Source organism: Protobothrops mucrosquamatus, unplaced genomic scaffold (assembly GCF_001527695.2).
Source record: "Protobothrops mucrosquamatus isolate PMUCROS unplaced genomic scaffold, P.Mucros_1.0 scaffold680, whole genome shotgun sequence".
NCBI lineage: Eukaryota > Metazoa > Chordata > Lepidosauria > Squamata > Viperidae > Protobothrops > Protobothrops mucrosquamatus.
Window position 1 is genome coordinate 35,530 of NW_015386967.1, and position 14,455 is coordinate 49,984.

At 38.5% G+C, this 14,455-nt stretch overlaps 1 protein-coding gene across 1 annotated transcript in view; it reads left to right on the plus strand.

Annotated features, from left to right (window-relative positions):
• The window catches only part of FREM1 (FRAS1 related extracellular matrix 1), a 78,703-nt gene that overhangs the window by 22,823 nt on the left and 41,425 nt on the right, over nt 1–14,455 (plus strand). The window contains exons 14-20 of the mRNA XM_029284522.1: nt 340–433; nt 3,318–3,570; nt 5,605–5,802; nt 8,861–9,046; nt 9,403–9,599; nt 10,450–10,675; nt 11,135–11,279. Of these exons, the coding sequence (XP_029140355.1) occupies nt 340–433; nt 3,318–3,570; nt 5,605–5,802; nt 8,861–9,046; nt 9,403–9,599; nt 10,450–10,675; nt 11,135–11,279 (1,299 nt within the window). The remainder of the gene's footprint in view (nt 1–339; nt 434–3,317; nt 3,571–5,604; nt 5,803–8,860; nt 9,047–9,402; nt 9,600–10,449; nt 10,676–11,134; nt 11,280–14,455) is intronic.

Sequence of the window (14,455 nt, forward strand, 5' to 3'; positions counted from 1 at the left end):
AGAGAGAGAGAGAGAGAGAGAGAGAGAGAGAGAGAGAGAGAGAGAGAGAGAGAGAGAGAGAGAGAGGTCAATATGGTGGGTTTGGCCATGTCATTAAAGTTCTATTCCTAAAAAAAAATGGGGAGGCTTTGATTTTTACAGCTGTATCTGATATCTTTACTTTTTTGACATGCCTCCTCATGGATGCCTCTTAGTGAAGAATGGGATATATTAGCTCTTTTTAGAAATCACTGAATTTAGTGACAGTATACGGAATTTAGTGCATTATTGAAGCAGTTGGCGTGCCAATAGTTGCAGTAGCAATCTTGCAAACCTGGGTTTATCATTTGATTCCCATAGGTACCACCATAATGGTTCAGAGTTTCCACACGATCGTATTCTTTTTGAGGCTACAGATGGCATCAATTCCTTCGAATTCATCCTCCATGTGAAGGTCAGTGTAAGATTCCTCAAAACACCCGTCCAGTGGAAAAGTGAAATTGTCAGAGGGATTTTGCACTTGGTTTCAGCCACTGGGAATTCAGAGACAGGAAGAGTTTTGTTCTTCACTTTAGAGGTTTATGTGACAGTATTTGTTAGGCAATAGATTTGATATGTAGGAGTTGATAGACATCTGCACCTGTTCATCTTATCCCCTATTGTCAGGAATGAATTTCATTTAGAGTTAAATGATGAAGAAAATGCAATGTGTCAGAAAAGGTGATTTCAGCAAAAGCCCCTTAAGAAAACCAAGCCTATGCTGCATTTTATTTGGGTTAACATTCCTAGATTATTTACAGATTATCAGATTTTTCAAAAAGTTTGCTTTTTGTTGTAATAACAGGAAAATGTCAGGCCAAATATGTAGATTATGCTTTTTAGAGGTATGAATAAAAGGCTAATTCTACATACAGGTGGTCCTCAACTTACAACCATTTGCTTAGTGACCATTCAAAGTTGCACAGTGCTTTAAAAAAAAAGTGACTTACCACCAGTCATCAAAACTGGAATTGTTACAGCATCCCCATAATTGCATGATCAAAATTTGGGCACTTTGGCAACAGGCATGTATTTACAATGGTTGCAGCAAGCGGTCATGTGATTGCCGCTTGCGACCTTCCCAACCAACTTTCAACAACAAAGTCAGTGGGAGAAGCTGGATTCACTTAATCACTGCATGATTCCTTTAACTTCAATGATCCACTTAACAATGGTGGCAAGAAAATCAGGAGCAACTTACATCACCATCTTGCCTAGCAACGAAAATTCTGGTCCCAATTGTAAGTTGATAACTAACTGTAGCGTGGTGCAACCACATATACTGTCCATCTAGGTCAGAGATGTCTAACTCGCGACGTCACGTGACGCCACGCAACGTATCGGAGCTTTTTTGCCATTGCCGGCAATGGGGTGGGCGCGGCTCCGGTATGATGAAACCAGCCCGCGGGCCGGCAGTTTGACACCCCTGATCTAGGTGCTGTGCTTTTCTTCAGGTTGTTTCAATAAAAACACTTCAAGAGTAGATCAGTTTTCAAGTGGGAAGCAGGTAGTCTGCCTCCTGGCTCATGAGGACTTGCATCTCTGTAATACACGAATTGCACTGCGCAGAGATCTGAGTTACAAAGATGAAGGAGAAGAGGCATTTCATTTGAGGTGCTCTTCACAGGGCCTATGTGCATACCCATCATCACACCACATCGCTTTTGCCCTTTAAATCTGTGATCGCTCATATATTTTGTTGTTGTTAGTTGCGAAGTCGTGTCCAGCCCATCGCGACCCCATGGACAACGTTCCTCCAGGCCTTCCTGTCCTCTACCATCTTTTGGAGTCCATTTAAACTCACGCCTACTGCTTCAGTGACTCCGTCCAGCCACTTCATTCTCTGTCGTCCCCTTCTTCTATTGCCCTCAATCTTTCCCGGCATTAGGCTCTTCTCCAGTGAGTCCTTCCTTCTCATTAGGTGGCCAAAGTATTTGAGTTTCAACTTCAGGATCTGGCCTTCTAAAGAGCAGTCGGGGTTGATCTCCTCTAGGACTGACCGGTTTGATCGCCTTGCCGTCCAGGGGACTCGCAGGAGTCTTCTCCAGCACCATAGTTCAAAGGCCTCAATTCTTTTGCATTCAGCCTTTCTTATGGTCCAACTTTCGCATCTATTCACTCATATATAGTATGTAGAAAATGCAATGAGTGGAGTAACAACAAACTGGAAAAAGAGGAAGGAACCACTTAACTTTTTATTGCTTTCCTTCCTATCTTCCATTCTTAAAGCTTCTTTCTTTACAGGGATTTTTTTTTAAATTGGCTAACATGTATGGATGACAAACAGTTATCCCATGGAATGCAATCTGCAAATTGTTTGAAAAACTTCAGATACTTTTACCTGAGAAGCTGATTATTACTTTCTGCCTTGAGGTTTTGATCCTAGGATTGTCCATGTGTGAAGCATGCGACTCACTCTTTATAACCACAACAGATGTGCTGGCTATGTAATCTGAAAATTTCTTCCCCCTCTTTTTGCCCATTTCTTTCCATATTTGAAGAGGAATTAGTAGGAACATTAATAGGAATTTTTCAGATATTTGTTATAGCTGAGGCATGCTTGCTCACAGAGATTCACTATAGGCTGACTTCTGCTTTTTTCTTTCCTACCTTCTCTTGAAACTCCCATTTATCTCTCAGACCTATACTTTGTTTCCCCCAATGTTCTAAAGTAGATCTCTAGACTGTACAAGGAGACAGGGAGGAATGACAAAGAAAGTCAGTTTGGTCTAGTACAGGGGTAGGCAACCTTGGCTCTTTTATGACTCGTGGACTTCAACTCCCAGAATTCTTGAGCCAGCCATGCTGAGGGGAAAGGGAGAGTTTTCCAAGCTGAGCCATGCTGGCTCAGGAATTCTGGGAGTTGAAGTCCACGAGTCATAAAAGAGCCAAGGTCGCCTACCCTTGGTCTAGAAGTTAAGGCATTAGGCTAGACTGTGAGTTCTAGTCTAGCCAGCTGGGTGACTTTGGGCCAATCAATCTTTCTCAGCCCAACTCACCTCATAGGGTTGTTGTTCTGGGGAAAGTGGTAGGATGAAGATATATTGGATATGTTCACTGCCTTGAGGTTTTTATAAAACTAATAAAGGTGGGATATAAAATGAATACGTGATAACCTAACTAATTAGAAATTCCGTGGCACGTGATATAACTGGAAGCAATCCTCTGTTCATGCATAGGGGTGCTAGGAGTTTTAGATTGTGGATTTTTAATGTTGCAATCTGCCTGGAATCACTGTGTATGAGTTGGATGACCATATACATTTGTTTAAATAAATAAATAAAATATTTTTTTTCTAGGTAATTCCTGTAAATGATGAGCCTCCGGTGATGAATGCTGACCTCATTCCCTTCATACAGTGTCCAGAAGGACAGGCGGTGCCCATCACTTCAGAGAACCTCTGTGCAACTGATAAAGATAGCGAAGACATGCAGCTGATGTTCATGGTTGCCCGATCTTCTAAGTATGGGGTTGTGAAGAGAGGCGGACTTGTGATAGATCGCTTTCTTCAAGCTGATGTTGTTTCTGGAACAGTGACATATGAACATACAAGTAAGTACAAACTTGGGACTAATTGTAGAAGGCACAGAGAATGGCCTTGAGTTACAGTGGGAAGATCCATTACCAAGACAGTGATCAGACAAACATGGCTTAAGCACATTCCACAAGACAGATAGAAAATGCTTCAAACAGGATCTTCCCTAATTCACACAAAGATAAAGTGAAGGAGGAGGGAAGCATATTCAGGCATGCAAGATTCTGTTCCTATAGCTGTTCTAATAAAAGTAATTTATTGGCATTGGTTTCTTAGCCTTGTCTATCCAATAGGGCTGATACTATATAGAGACCTGGGTTTTTACTGGTATCCTGAAAATTATTCCTCCTTGCGATTCCTTTTGAGTGGCACAAAAATGGCTGTGCTATGTCTGGAAATGGCCTTTCTCTGATTTCTTTTTGTTTTTATAAAACATTGCTACACTATAACTGAAAATCAATATATTGTGTTTTCCAAGGGGGAAAAAACACAGAAAAACAAAGAAGACATTGAATGCTAAGCAAGACTGAACTGTGCTCAAGAAATATTTAATAGATTTATTTAGTCTCCAATTTATTACCTGTTAGCAGATTCTGCCACTAATTTACTCCTTCAAGAAAGTTTGCTTCTCTTATCAAAAGATGAACTTTTTCCTTAAAATATACTCTCTTTCACCAGAGGGAAAATTAGCAAAGAAATTTTTAAATGTCTCTCCTTCGTAATGATTGCCCCTGAAGAAGAAATTTAATGCCATAAGACATTAGGCAGAAGTAAATTGAATAGTAACTATCTTTTTTGGCAATTCTGCAAAATTATTCTTGCTTATTCTTCCAGATGAAAGTTGCATGTAATCAATAATAGTTTAAAATATTGGTCAGGATGCACATGGCTTCTTTGGATTAATATGGCTAGACTTCAGGTGACAGATGCTGTAATTGATGCTGAATGATCATTAATTTTATTAATTAGAGTAATAATTTATTAAATTTATAGCTTCCAAAGCATGACAGTCCCATTTCACAAAGAACTGCAGCACATATGGCTATTACATAATATTCACGTGACGGATACCAGATATTTCTGTTATTGAAAATACAAGATACTTGAAATGAAAAGTATCAAACAATAGCAGTTAGGTGCAAAATAGATAAACATTTGATTTATATAAATAAATCTTCCATTTTGCTTGTGTATCACCTTTTTGAGCTATCAATATTATAACACAGAGAGAGTTTATGATACCTGTCTCCATGACATAAAAGCAGATGACATTAAATAATTAGACTTGTACATTCACTGATGACAAATGCTGGTAGGAGAGTCCCTCATGAGTCCTGTTGAAGAATTGTTGGGTAAAAATCTCTCAAAATCACCCATCATGTATAAAGCTGACTGATCTGATTTAGTTCTCTCTACATCTGCTTTGTAACCATTCTGTTTAACAGTCGGAAGGGGTGTAGTTCATTAAGAAGAGTATTTTAGATCAGAAACTGCACTACTGAATCAGGTCTAGGAACTCAACAATGAAATTTGCTAATGAATTTAGATACAAACTTTCTCATGTATATAAGAGATTTGTTAAGGAGAATATTAACTCAGGAACTGAAGCGCTTTTTAAATCTATTTTTCTCTCTCCAAAGGATTGATGGAACATGTCTACAATGATACAATGGGACATCCAAAGTTTTTAAGTTTGACTATCTTTTGTTACAATAGCCCTTAGGAAAATGCTGAAATATTAAATTACTTTAATCTCTTATATGAGACAACAATTGGTTACTCTCCAATTTCTCACCCCCAGAATATTTATTCTGTTTGTGTTAGATGGAAAAGATGTGTGCAGAATCTTTTGATAGTTTTGTGATTGTTAGATTCAGCACAAAAATATAGATACTGCACTATTGCTGCATCACAATTTTAGACATTTTTCTTAAACTTCTTTTCATTATTCATGATTTCATAATTATTGCTGAAAATAATTTTCATACATCCTCTTGATAGCCAATGCTGCAAAATATCATATACTTCATCTGTATATCTTGTTTTCCCAGGTGGCGAGATTGGCCTAGCTCCTATCTTTGATGTTCTTACATTTATTGTGTTGGATGATGAAATTGGTCCTGATGTAAAGGCCTGTTGTGATGATAAACCTCCATTTTTTCCTGTACCATATCATAAATCCTTTCCAGTATATGATATTAATATTACAATATTTCCAGTTGACAACCAGCCACCATCCATTGCCACTGGTAACATTTTTATTGCTTTTTATGTCTGTCTAATTGGGCATGATGATTGTGTAAACATACGCAAAATTTAGGAGATAGTAAAATAGATAAACATTTTCTTCTTTCCACATTCATATTGCCACATTCTATCATTTAAAACTTAGACAGAATGTAGAAGATGGAGGACATCTTCATTTGTATCTGTACCACTGGAGCAATAAAGCTTATGTAGAGTACCATCAATACAGGTAATCCTTGATTTACAACAGTTCACTTAGTGACTGTTCGGCGTTACAAAGGCACTAAAAAGGGACTTATGACCACTTTTCACACTTACGACCACTTCAGCATCTCCACGATCATTTGATCAAAATTCAGATGCTTGGCAACTGACTCATATTTATGACAGTTGCAGTGTCCCAGGGTCATGTGATCACCTTTTGCAACCTTCTGACAAGCAAAGTCAATGGGGAAGCCAAATTCATTTAACAACCATGTTACTAACTTAATAATTGCAGTGATTTACTTAACAACTATGGCAAGAAAGATCGTAAAATGGAGAAAAATTCAACTAACCACTGTCTTACTTAGCAACAAAAATTTTGGGCTCCATTGTGATTGTAAGTCGAGGACTACCTGTAAAAGCATTGTCCTTTTAGATAATATCATTAGTGATATGCAGGGCTTTTTTTCTCGGAGAAAAGGTGGCGGAACTCAAACCTGGCCACGCCCTCATCAAACCCTAGGACTGCCCCTTTAGAGAACAGGAATGCAAGTAAAATTTGGGAGGGGCTATTTCCGGTGCGGCCGGCCCGGAAAAAGGTGCCGGAACGCGGTTCCGCCGCGTTCCGGCTGAAAAAAAGCCCTGGTGATATGCCAAATAGGCCAGTACCAATTTGACTGGGCTACAGGACCTGGAAGGATGCCCATAGTCAGTTATTCATACATTCAGTTCATAACACAATCCGTATTTCTTATGCCACTGCAAGGCTGACCAATAGCCAGAATTACTGTACGACAAATGTGGGTTGTGTTACAAGTTACAAAGAAAAATAATCAGGACTCCACTCTAGGATTTGCTAAAATCTTTGGGGTTTTGCTCAGTGTACTGTCATTAAATTCCAATATGATTGTATGAATTGCATTTGAATGCTGTAGTGTGGAACCCAATTTTTCACAAGCAATTTTTATTGAGTTTATCCAAGATGGACTTCAGTTCCAGCAGATACTACAGGAATGTGGTTTCTATTATAAAGTAGACCATCAATTCAGCCACTGTGTAATCCAGACTACTGTGGCAAATATAAATGCAACTCCTAGATGAAAGTAAATTGACTTAGCCCTTCTCATGCAAATGTTGCAGAACTTTTTCGGTGCACATTCTGTTCCACTGTCAACACTCTTTTATTTAGGCGACTTAGTGGAATTACGTGAAATTACAAGCCTTGGTCTTTTCGGCACGGAGAAAACTAACTACAAAGAAGAACAAACAGTAGCCCAGAGTTGTAGGAATCAATCCCAGTTGCTATTTTTGTTGTTCAAAGTCTGTGTTCAAGTCAGTTTTGAAATGTGAGGTATGATATATAACCGCAGTTGGAAGGGTAACATAAAAAACACAAGTTGGCAAGATAGGAAGCAGTAGGTTTGCAGACACCAGATAACTTTTATGTTTACACATCCCAGCTGCTTCCCGTAGCGTTGAAGAATGGCTTTCTGTTGTATTGGAAAAGTAGTAAGAAGTTCAGGATTTAAATGCTGTTTCACAAGGCAGATCTTCCTTCTGCTGCGTATGACTTTCTTCTATCTTGCTGAGTTACAACTCAGAAGCCAGTTCCTTAAAAAAGGTTCAGTGTTTGGAGAGCTGAGATTTCTAGCTATGCTGGACAAAACCCAAATAACAGAAAGAACTTTACTATTTCAGTTTGCAGGTGAGGCTACTTTTAAAAATGCTTTCTGGGTAATGAAACGTCTCTACAATAATTAAGTTGGAAAGGTAAAGGGGAAACATATTCCAAGAAGGTTGTTTTTTTTTTTTAAAAAAATTCAGTGTGGTTTTCACACAGACACAGACATAGACACACAAACATATTTAGAATATAAATAATCAAAAAAAGCATTAAAAGTACATGAATCGCTTTTTGTTCTCTGAAATTAAATAGCCCGTTACATATATTTAATATAGCAATTAAATGTAAAAAGATTAAATATTGGTTTAATTTTAACAACAAACTTTTAAATCGGTAAATGAAAACTGATCATATTTAGGATTTTACTTTAGAATCTATAGGGATAAAACTGAATTATACATATTGCTTTATTTTTAGTAATTGTTTATTAAGTACCTAAACTTTACTAGGCATTAATTATAAATTCAAGATAAGACTCCCTACACAAGTTTCTCATTAAAAGTTTTTATATTGGGCTTCTTAACTGGACTTTGAAAAAAAATTGCATTTAAAAACAAGAGTTCTCTTGTGAATGAAATTACATGTGAGTCTTAAATACTATGACTATTTTTGCCGGAATGAGCTCTAGTGTTATGCAGTGGTCCCAATTAATATTTCTTTATTGCTCTTCCACATCTTGCAAAATAAAGCTGGTTTGCCAGTATTGTACGCAAGCACACCACATTTCAACAACTCATGTATGGGCAAATTTGTGATTTGCTGTCTATCATCCAGGCAATGTTCTGAAAATGAAGGATTGTCCCAGCAGAGAAATTAAGCACTGATGCATGAAAAATGGTTCATTATGAGCAATTCATAATAGCTTTCAGGCAATTAATGCTGTGACAAACAGGGGTAACAACCCATCTTGAGCAACCCATAAACCATTCTGAATAGCTTATCAGCAAAATTGTTTTGTAAGTGTGTGTTTTTCCTCCTTCCTTCTTCTCTTGCTGAGAAAGAAGAGTCATTGGTCTGACTGGAAAACAATGGTACCAAGTGGTTGAAGGAGAATTTTCCTCATTAATTACTAGTTGTATTTTTTTTTGCCTAAAGTACCATGGGGATTTAATATGTTTAAATAACAGTAATCATCTTTCTCTTTCTTGGTCTCTCCTTCTCTTTTTTTGCAGGACTTGTGTTTGCTGTGCAGGAGGGTGCCTCAGCAGCTATCACAAGTAAACACTTGTATGCCACCGATCTAGACACCAATGCAGATGACTTACAGTTTGTTTTAACATCCCCTCCCCAGTTTGGGTACATAGAAAATATATTGCCATCGCCTGGTTTTGAGAAAAGCAATGCAGGAATAAGTATAGGTAGGTCTGTGCTACAGGGAAGGGCCACTTGTCTTTAAGTACAGGAAAGTTGGTACTTTCTTTGGGGTGTCATGCCATTATTGTATATGCTGATAGGTGCCTGTTGGGCTTGTTATCTATCATGTTCTTGTTAGTGGATTTCACTGTATTCTGTGGTGAGACTAGTTGAAGGTGACTTCCCATATTTATCTGATATTAACATTGGCTCCAGTAGTAAATATAAAGAATTTTCTCTTATTTCTCTGTAACCTTTTCTTTGCATTGAATATGTTTTGTTAGTTATCTGTACTGTTATTTTCGTTAAGGGTAGAAATATGCATTTTCATTACTTTTCATTCCCTCCCCAACATGCCTAGCTTCATTTCAAATGGAAAATGTGAGGAAGATGCATATTAACTATGTTCAGACCAGGCACAAGAGAATTGAACCAACTACAGACCAATTTATGCTGTATGTCACTGATGGAAAGCATCATTCAGTGGAGACCCCATTTTATGTCTTAATTCACCCAACCAATGATGAAGAACCGAAACTCATGGCAAGGAATTTTACAGTAAGGAAGGAAATGGTGTCCCAAGGACCGTTTTTAACAAGGCAATATAGTGATCTTTGCTTTTACAGTCTCCTGTCAAATTTTTTCCATCTCTGATCTTATGTGCATGTATATGCAACCATGTCGAGCAAAATATTGTGTTATGTTTATCTTCACAATAATTTATTTATACCTCTTGCCTTTTTACCATCCTACGTTTTGAGTTGTATCATTCACCTGCACCCAACACTTGCAGAGCTCTTTTATTTCTTGGTCCTTTTGTTACCCCATCCCCTGTGTGCACCTAAACTTCTGTGAAGCCTTGTTTGTGTTGCTTTAACTTTGGGGAGGAGAGAATGGAGGACCAATGGAAAAAGCAGACTAAATATTGCGTCTCTACAACCTTCCTAATTGGCTGAGTTACAGAGGTCAGTTATGTCGTGGGAACCCAGAAGTATGATACCAATCCCAGATGAGTGTAGATATTGCAGATGAGTTGTGAATGAAAATGTACTTTGTCATTCTTTCCTTGCTTTTCTCATTCTTGTGCCAATTTCCACTTTCTCTTTGCTTTTACCTGTTTCGAGTCTGTTCTGTTAGTACATTTCTTTTTCTTTCTCTTTGTGTGTATGTGAAATGACATACAAAAAAAGCTCAGGGGCGGGCAACCCTTTATGAAAAGTGCATTTTGTTCTTTTTCTAAATCTTGGAGCTCACTTGTATTAATTAAAAAGAAGAAAGCCTTTGTTACACTGAACAGTCTAATGGTAATTTACTGAGTGATATTTGATTGATCAGTAGACCTGAGAGTTTTATTTCTTCTCATTCATTTTGTAAAAGAGTTGACTTTTATCTTCTGTTGACTATTCAGGTGCAAGAGGGACAGATGAAAGAGTTGGATGCATCTGTAATCAATGCTGTTGATTTGGATGTACCAGAAGATATCCTCATGTTTGCTGTCCTTCAACAGCCCCACCATGGGTTTCTTGTTAAGGGAGTATATGGCAACAATATTTTCCATTACAGGCAGGCAATTATTAGTCAACAGTACCATGAGATTCAGGTGGATGGTTTCTCCATGGAGGTTTTAAAAAATGGTAAGGGTTGGCCATGTTGGTTCTTTGAAACAATTTCCAAATAATGGGCAATAGAATACTAAATTGAACATTAATAAATGAAATGGAATTCTATTAATAAAAGATTCCTCAGTTCATTAATTAAAATAGTCTATTAATAAAATAAATAAAGATCAAATTAGAATAAACTGTATGAAGGATTTTTCAGGATTTTATCTATTGTGTAAATCTTTAAGTCAAGCCAATTTCCTATATTTTCAAACACAGTTGACTTAAGGAATGTTGGGTTCTAGTTTGACAATATTTTGCCATTTAGTTGCCATATCGCCATATTGCAATATTAATTACAATAACTAATTTGGTAGCAACAACAAATATGACAATTTATTATGTGAGGCACTTATAAATTTATAAATCTAAATAAATTTTCCTTTCTCCCCTCCTTTTCCTTGTTACCCACCTATATTCTCTACCTTTCAGGATTGAAGCTTGTGTATCTACACGATGACTCTGACAGCTTAGCTGATGATTTTTCAATCCAGCTGTCGGATGGGAAACATAAAGTGTCAAAAACCATTTCAGTTAAGGTTAACCCAGTTAATGACGAGAAGCCAGTGCTGAGCAGGTAAGCTACAGATACCTCTTCCAAACTGCTAAGTTTATACTGACCAAATGATTCAGCACTGACCACATTTGGGATTAAAAGCTCATCTTTGGTAAATACCCACATTAATGCTAGCAATGTTTTCTATGAAGTATTCCTCCTCACTGAAGAATATTCTGTAATGACCAGTGTATACAAGCAGGCAAATGTTACATATTATTAACTGTGAGAGGGACCTCGGAGTCCTAGTGGACAATCACCTAAATATGAGCCAGCAGTGTGCTGCAGCTGCCAAAAAGGCCAACACAGTGCTGGGCTGCATTAACAGAGGGATAGAATCAAGATCACGTGAAGTATTAATACCACTTTACAATGCCTTGGTAAGGCCACACTTGGAATACTGCATCCAGTTTTGGTCACTACGATGTAAAAAAGATGCTGAGACTCTAGAAAGAGTACAGAGAAGAGCAACAAAGATGATTAGGGGACTGGAGGCTAAAGCATATAAGGAAAGGCTGCTGGAATTGGGTATGTCTAGTTTAATGAAGAGAAGGACGAGGGGGGACATGATAGCAGTGTTCCAATATCTCAGGGGCTGCCACAAAGAAGAGGGAGTCAAGCTATTCTCCAAAGCGCCTGAAGGCAGGACAAGAAGCAGCAGATGGAAACTAATCAAGGAGAGAAGCAACCTAGAACTAAGGAGAAACTTCCTGACAGTTAGAACAATTAACCAGTGGAACTACCTGCCTCCAGAAGCGGTGAATGCTCCAACACTGGAAGTTTTTAAGAAGAGACTGGACAGCCATTTGTCTGAAATGGTATAGGGTTTCCTGCCTGAGCAGGGGGTTGGACTAGATGACCTCCAAGGTCCCTTCCAACTTAATAATAATAATAATAATAATAATAATAATAATAATAATAATAATAATAATATTATTGTTTGGACAGTTTGGGAAGCTGTTAAAAAAGCAATAACAATGTTAGCATACCCTCTATTGGTCAGTCTATTCTTGGGCCAAGAATAGCTTTTTTTTTTTCCTCTGTTCATCCAAGGAGACAAAACCTACTTATATTGCTATCTATACCAATCCTTCTTCAGCCTATTTGCAAAAAGATGCTATAAATTGTGGAGAGAATGCAAATCAAACTTCTCCTCAACAAACCTTCAAAATCCTGCACCGTGGGTCATGTCTTCAGATGTAAATGCAGGAAGTTCCCCAAATCACTGGCAGGAGAAGAGAATGGAAAGGAAAGGATTGTGCAATTTCCCCCCTCCCCTTGCAAGTGAATATGTTGGGCATTTCGAATAATGCCAGGCTGAATCAGAGAACCAGGGCATTTATGAGAGATCTTTCCCCCCCCCCCCTCTTGCTTTCAAAGGCATTGAAAACATTTTGCTTGGGATTTGAGAGTGAAGGTGTGGTTGTTTTCCATACATTGCCTCTAATCGTTTTTTTTTTTCTTTTTTTCTTTTATATCATTCTCCTGACAAAAGAACAGTGTTCTTTATAATACAAAAGAGAAAGGATAGCAACTGAACTTTTTGCATTGGTAGGAAGTTCACCAAGGGGTTGCTTTGAAATTTGAGGTAGTAGGTTTTTGTTTTTTTTAAACTTCAAAACAACCTCCTTGTGTGCTTGCTACTGGCACAAAGGATCCCATTGTATCCTTGCTCCAACTGCCTCCTTCTTTTTATAACGTGGCATGGTCACTACAAACAGAAGAGAGACGGAAGAACAGGTGTCCTTCCACTGCTAACACAGATGGACACAGACTATATTGCATTAAAAAAAAACTATTAGAAAACTAGGATGACTCTTTGCCAAATTCCAAAGGGAATTCAGATTCTATTTACCAACTGTTCTCTGTGCTTTATGTTTAGCTGTGATAACTTGGGATGAATTCAAGGGACAGCAAAAACCCTCTGCAGCTCTAATGTTGACTATTCCATCAGAACACCTCAAAAGCCCTCAGGGGAGCTGCCAACCTTAAATCTGTACCTTTAAGCATTCATTATGAATGATCTCTTCTTATTGCCCCTTTCTTTCCAACTCCCTGTGTTAGTTTCTTCAAGCAGCAGAGGAATACCACCCACAGAGAAAAGAAAAGAGCATTTTCTAGACCAGTGATGGCGAACCTTTTAGAGACTGAGTGCCCAAACTGCAACCCAAAACCCACTTATGCATCGTCGGGTGCCGGGTGGGTGTGGCCCATTGGCTGGGTGTGGCCCATTGGGTGGGCGTGGACCATTGGGTGGGTGTGGTTGTGATGGTAACGAAAGACTGGGTGGGACTAAAAAGTTCAATCAATCAGTTCCAACTTTGCAAGATATTTTTTTTTCCCACGAGAAGTTGAAATTGACTGATTGATTGAATCTTTTTTTTTTTTTTTTGCACACGGCAACGGTGGCCTAAAGCGAAAAGGTTTTATAAAACCCAGCTGAAGGCCTAGGACTGGGGCAACGGCTTGCATGCCCACAGAGAGGGCTCTGAGTGCCACCTCTGGCACCTGTGCCATAGGTTCGCCACCACTGTTCTAGACTGAACCCAACAGATAAAATGATACTAGTCCCTGATTAAATTGAAAAAGTCACCTGATTGGGAAGGTAGGTTTTTACTAGAAAGTACCTGATAGAATTTTGAGGGGGCTCCATGTAGAAAGCGTCTCATGTTGAGATAGGAAGCATATAATATTTTGGTCAGAATAGAGCTGGAAGAGACCTTGGAGGTCTTCTAGTACAACCCCCTGTTCCAGCAGGAGACCCTATGCCATATAATAATAATAATAATAATAATAATAATAATAATAATAATAATAATAATAATAATAATAATAAAGTTGGAAGGGACCTTGGAGGTCCAACCCCCCTGCTCAGGCAGGAAACCCTACACCATTTCGGACAAATGGCTGTCCAGTCTCTTCTTAAAAACTTCCAGTGTTGGAGCATTCACCACTTCTGGAGGCAGGTTGTTCCACTGGTTAATTGTTCTAACTGTCAGGAAGTTTCTCCTTAGTTCTAGGTTGCTTCTCTCCTTGATTAGTTTCCATCCGTTGCTTCTCGTCCTGCCCTCAGGCGCTTTGGAGAATAGCTTGACTCCCTCTTCTTTGTGGCAGCCCCTGAGATATTGGAACACTGCTATCATGTCCCCCCTCGTCCTTCTCTTCATTAAACTAGACATACCCAATTCCAGCAACCA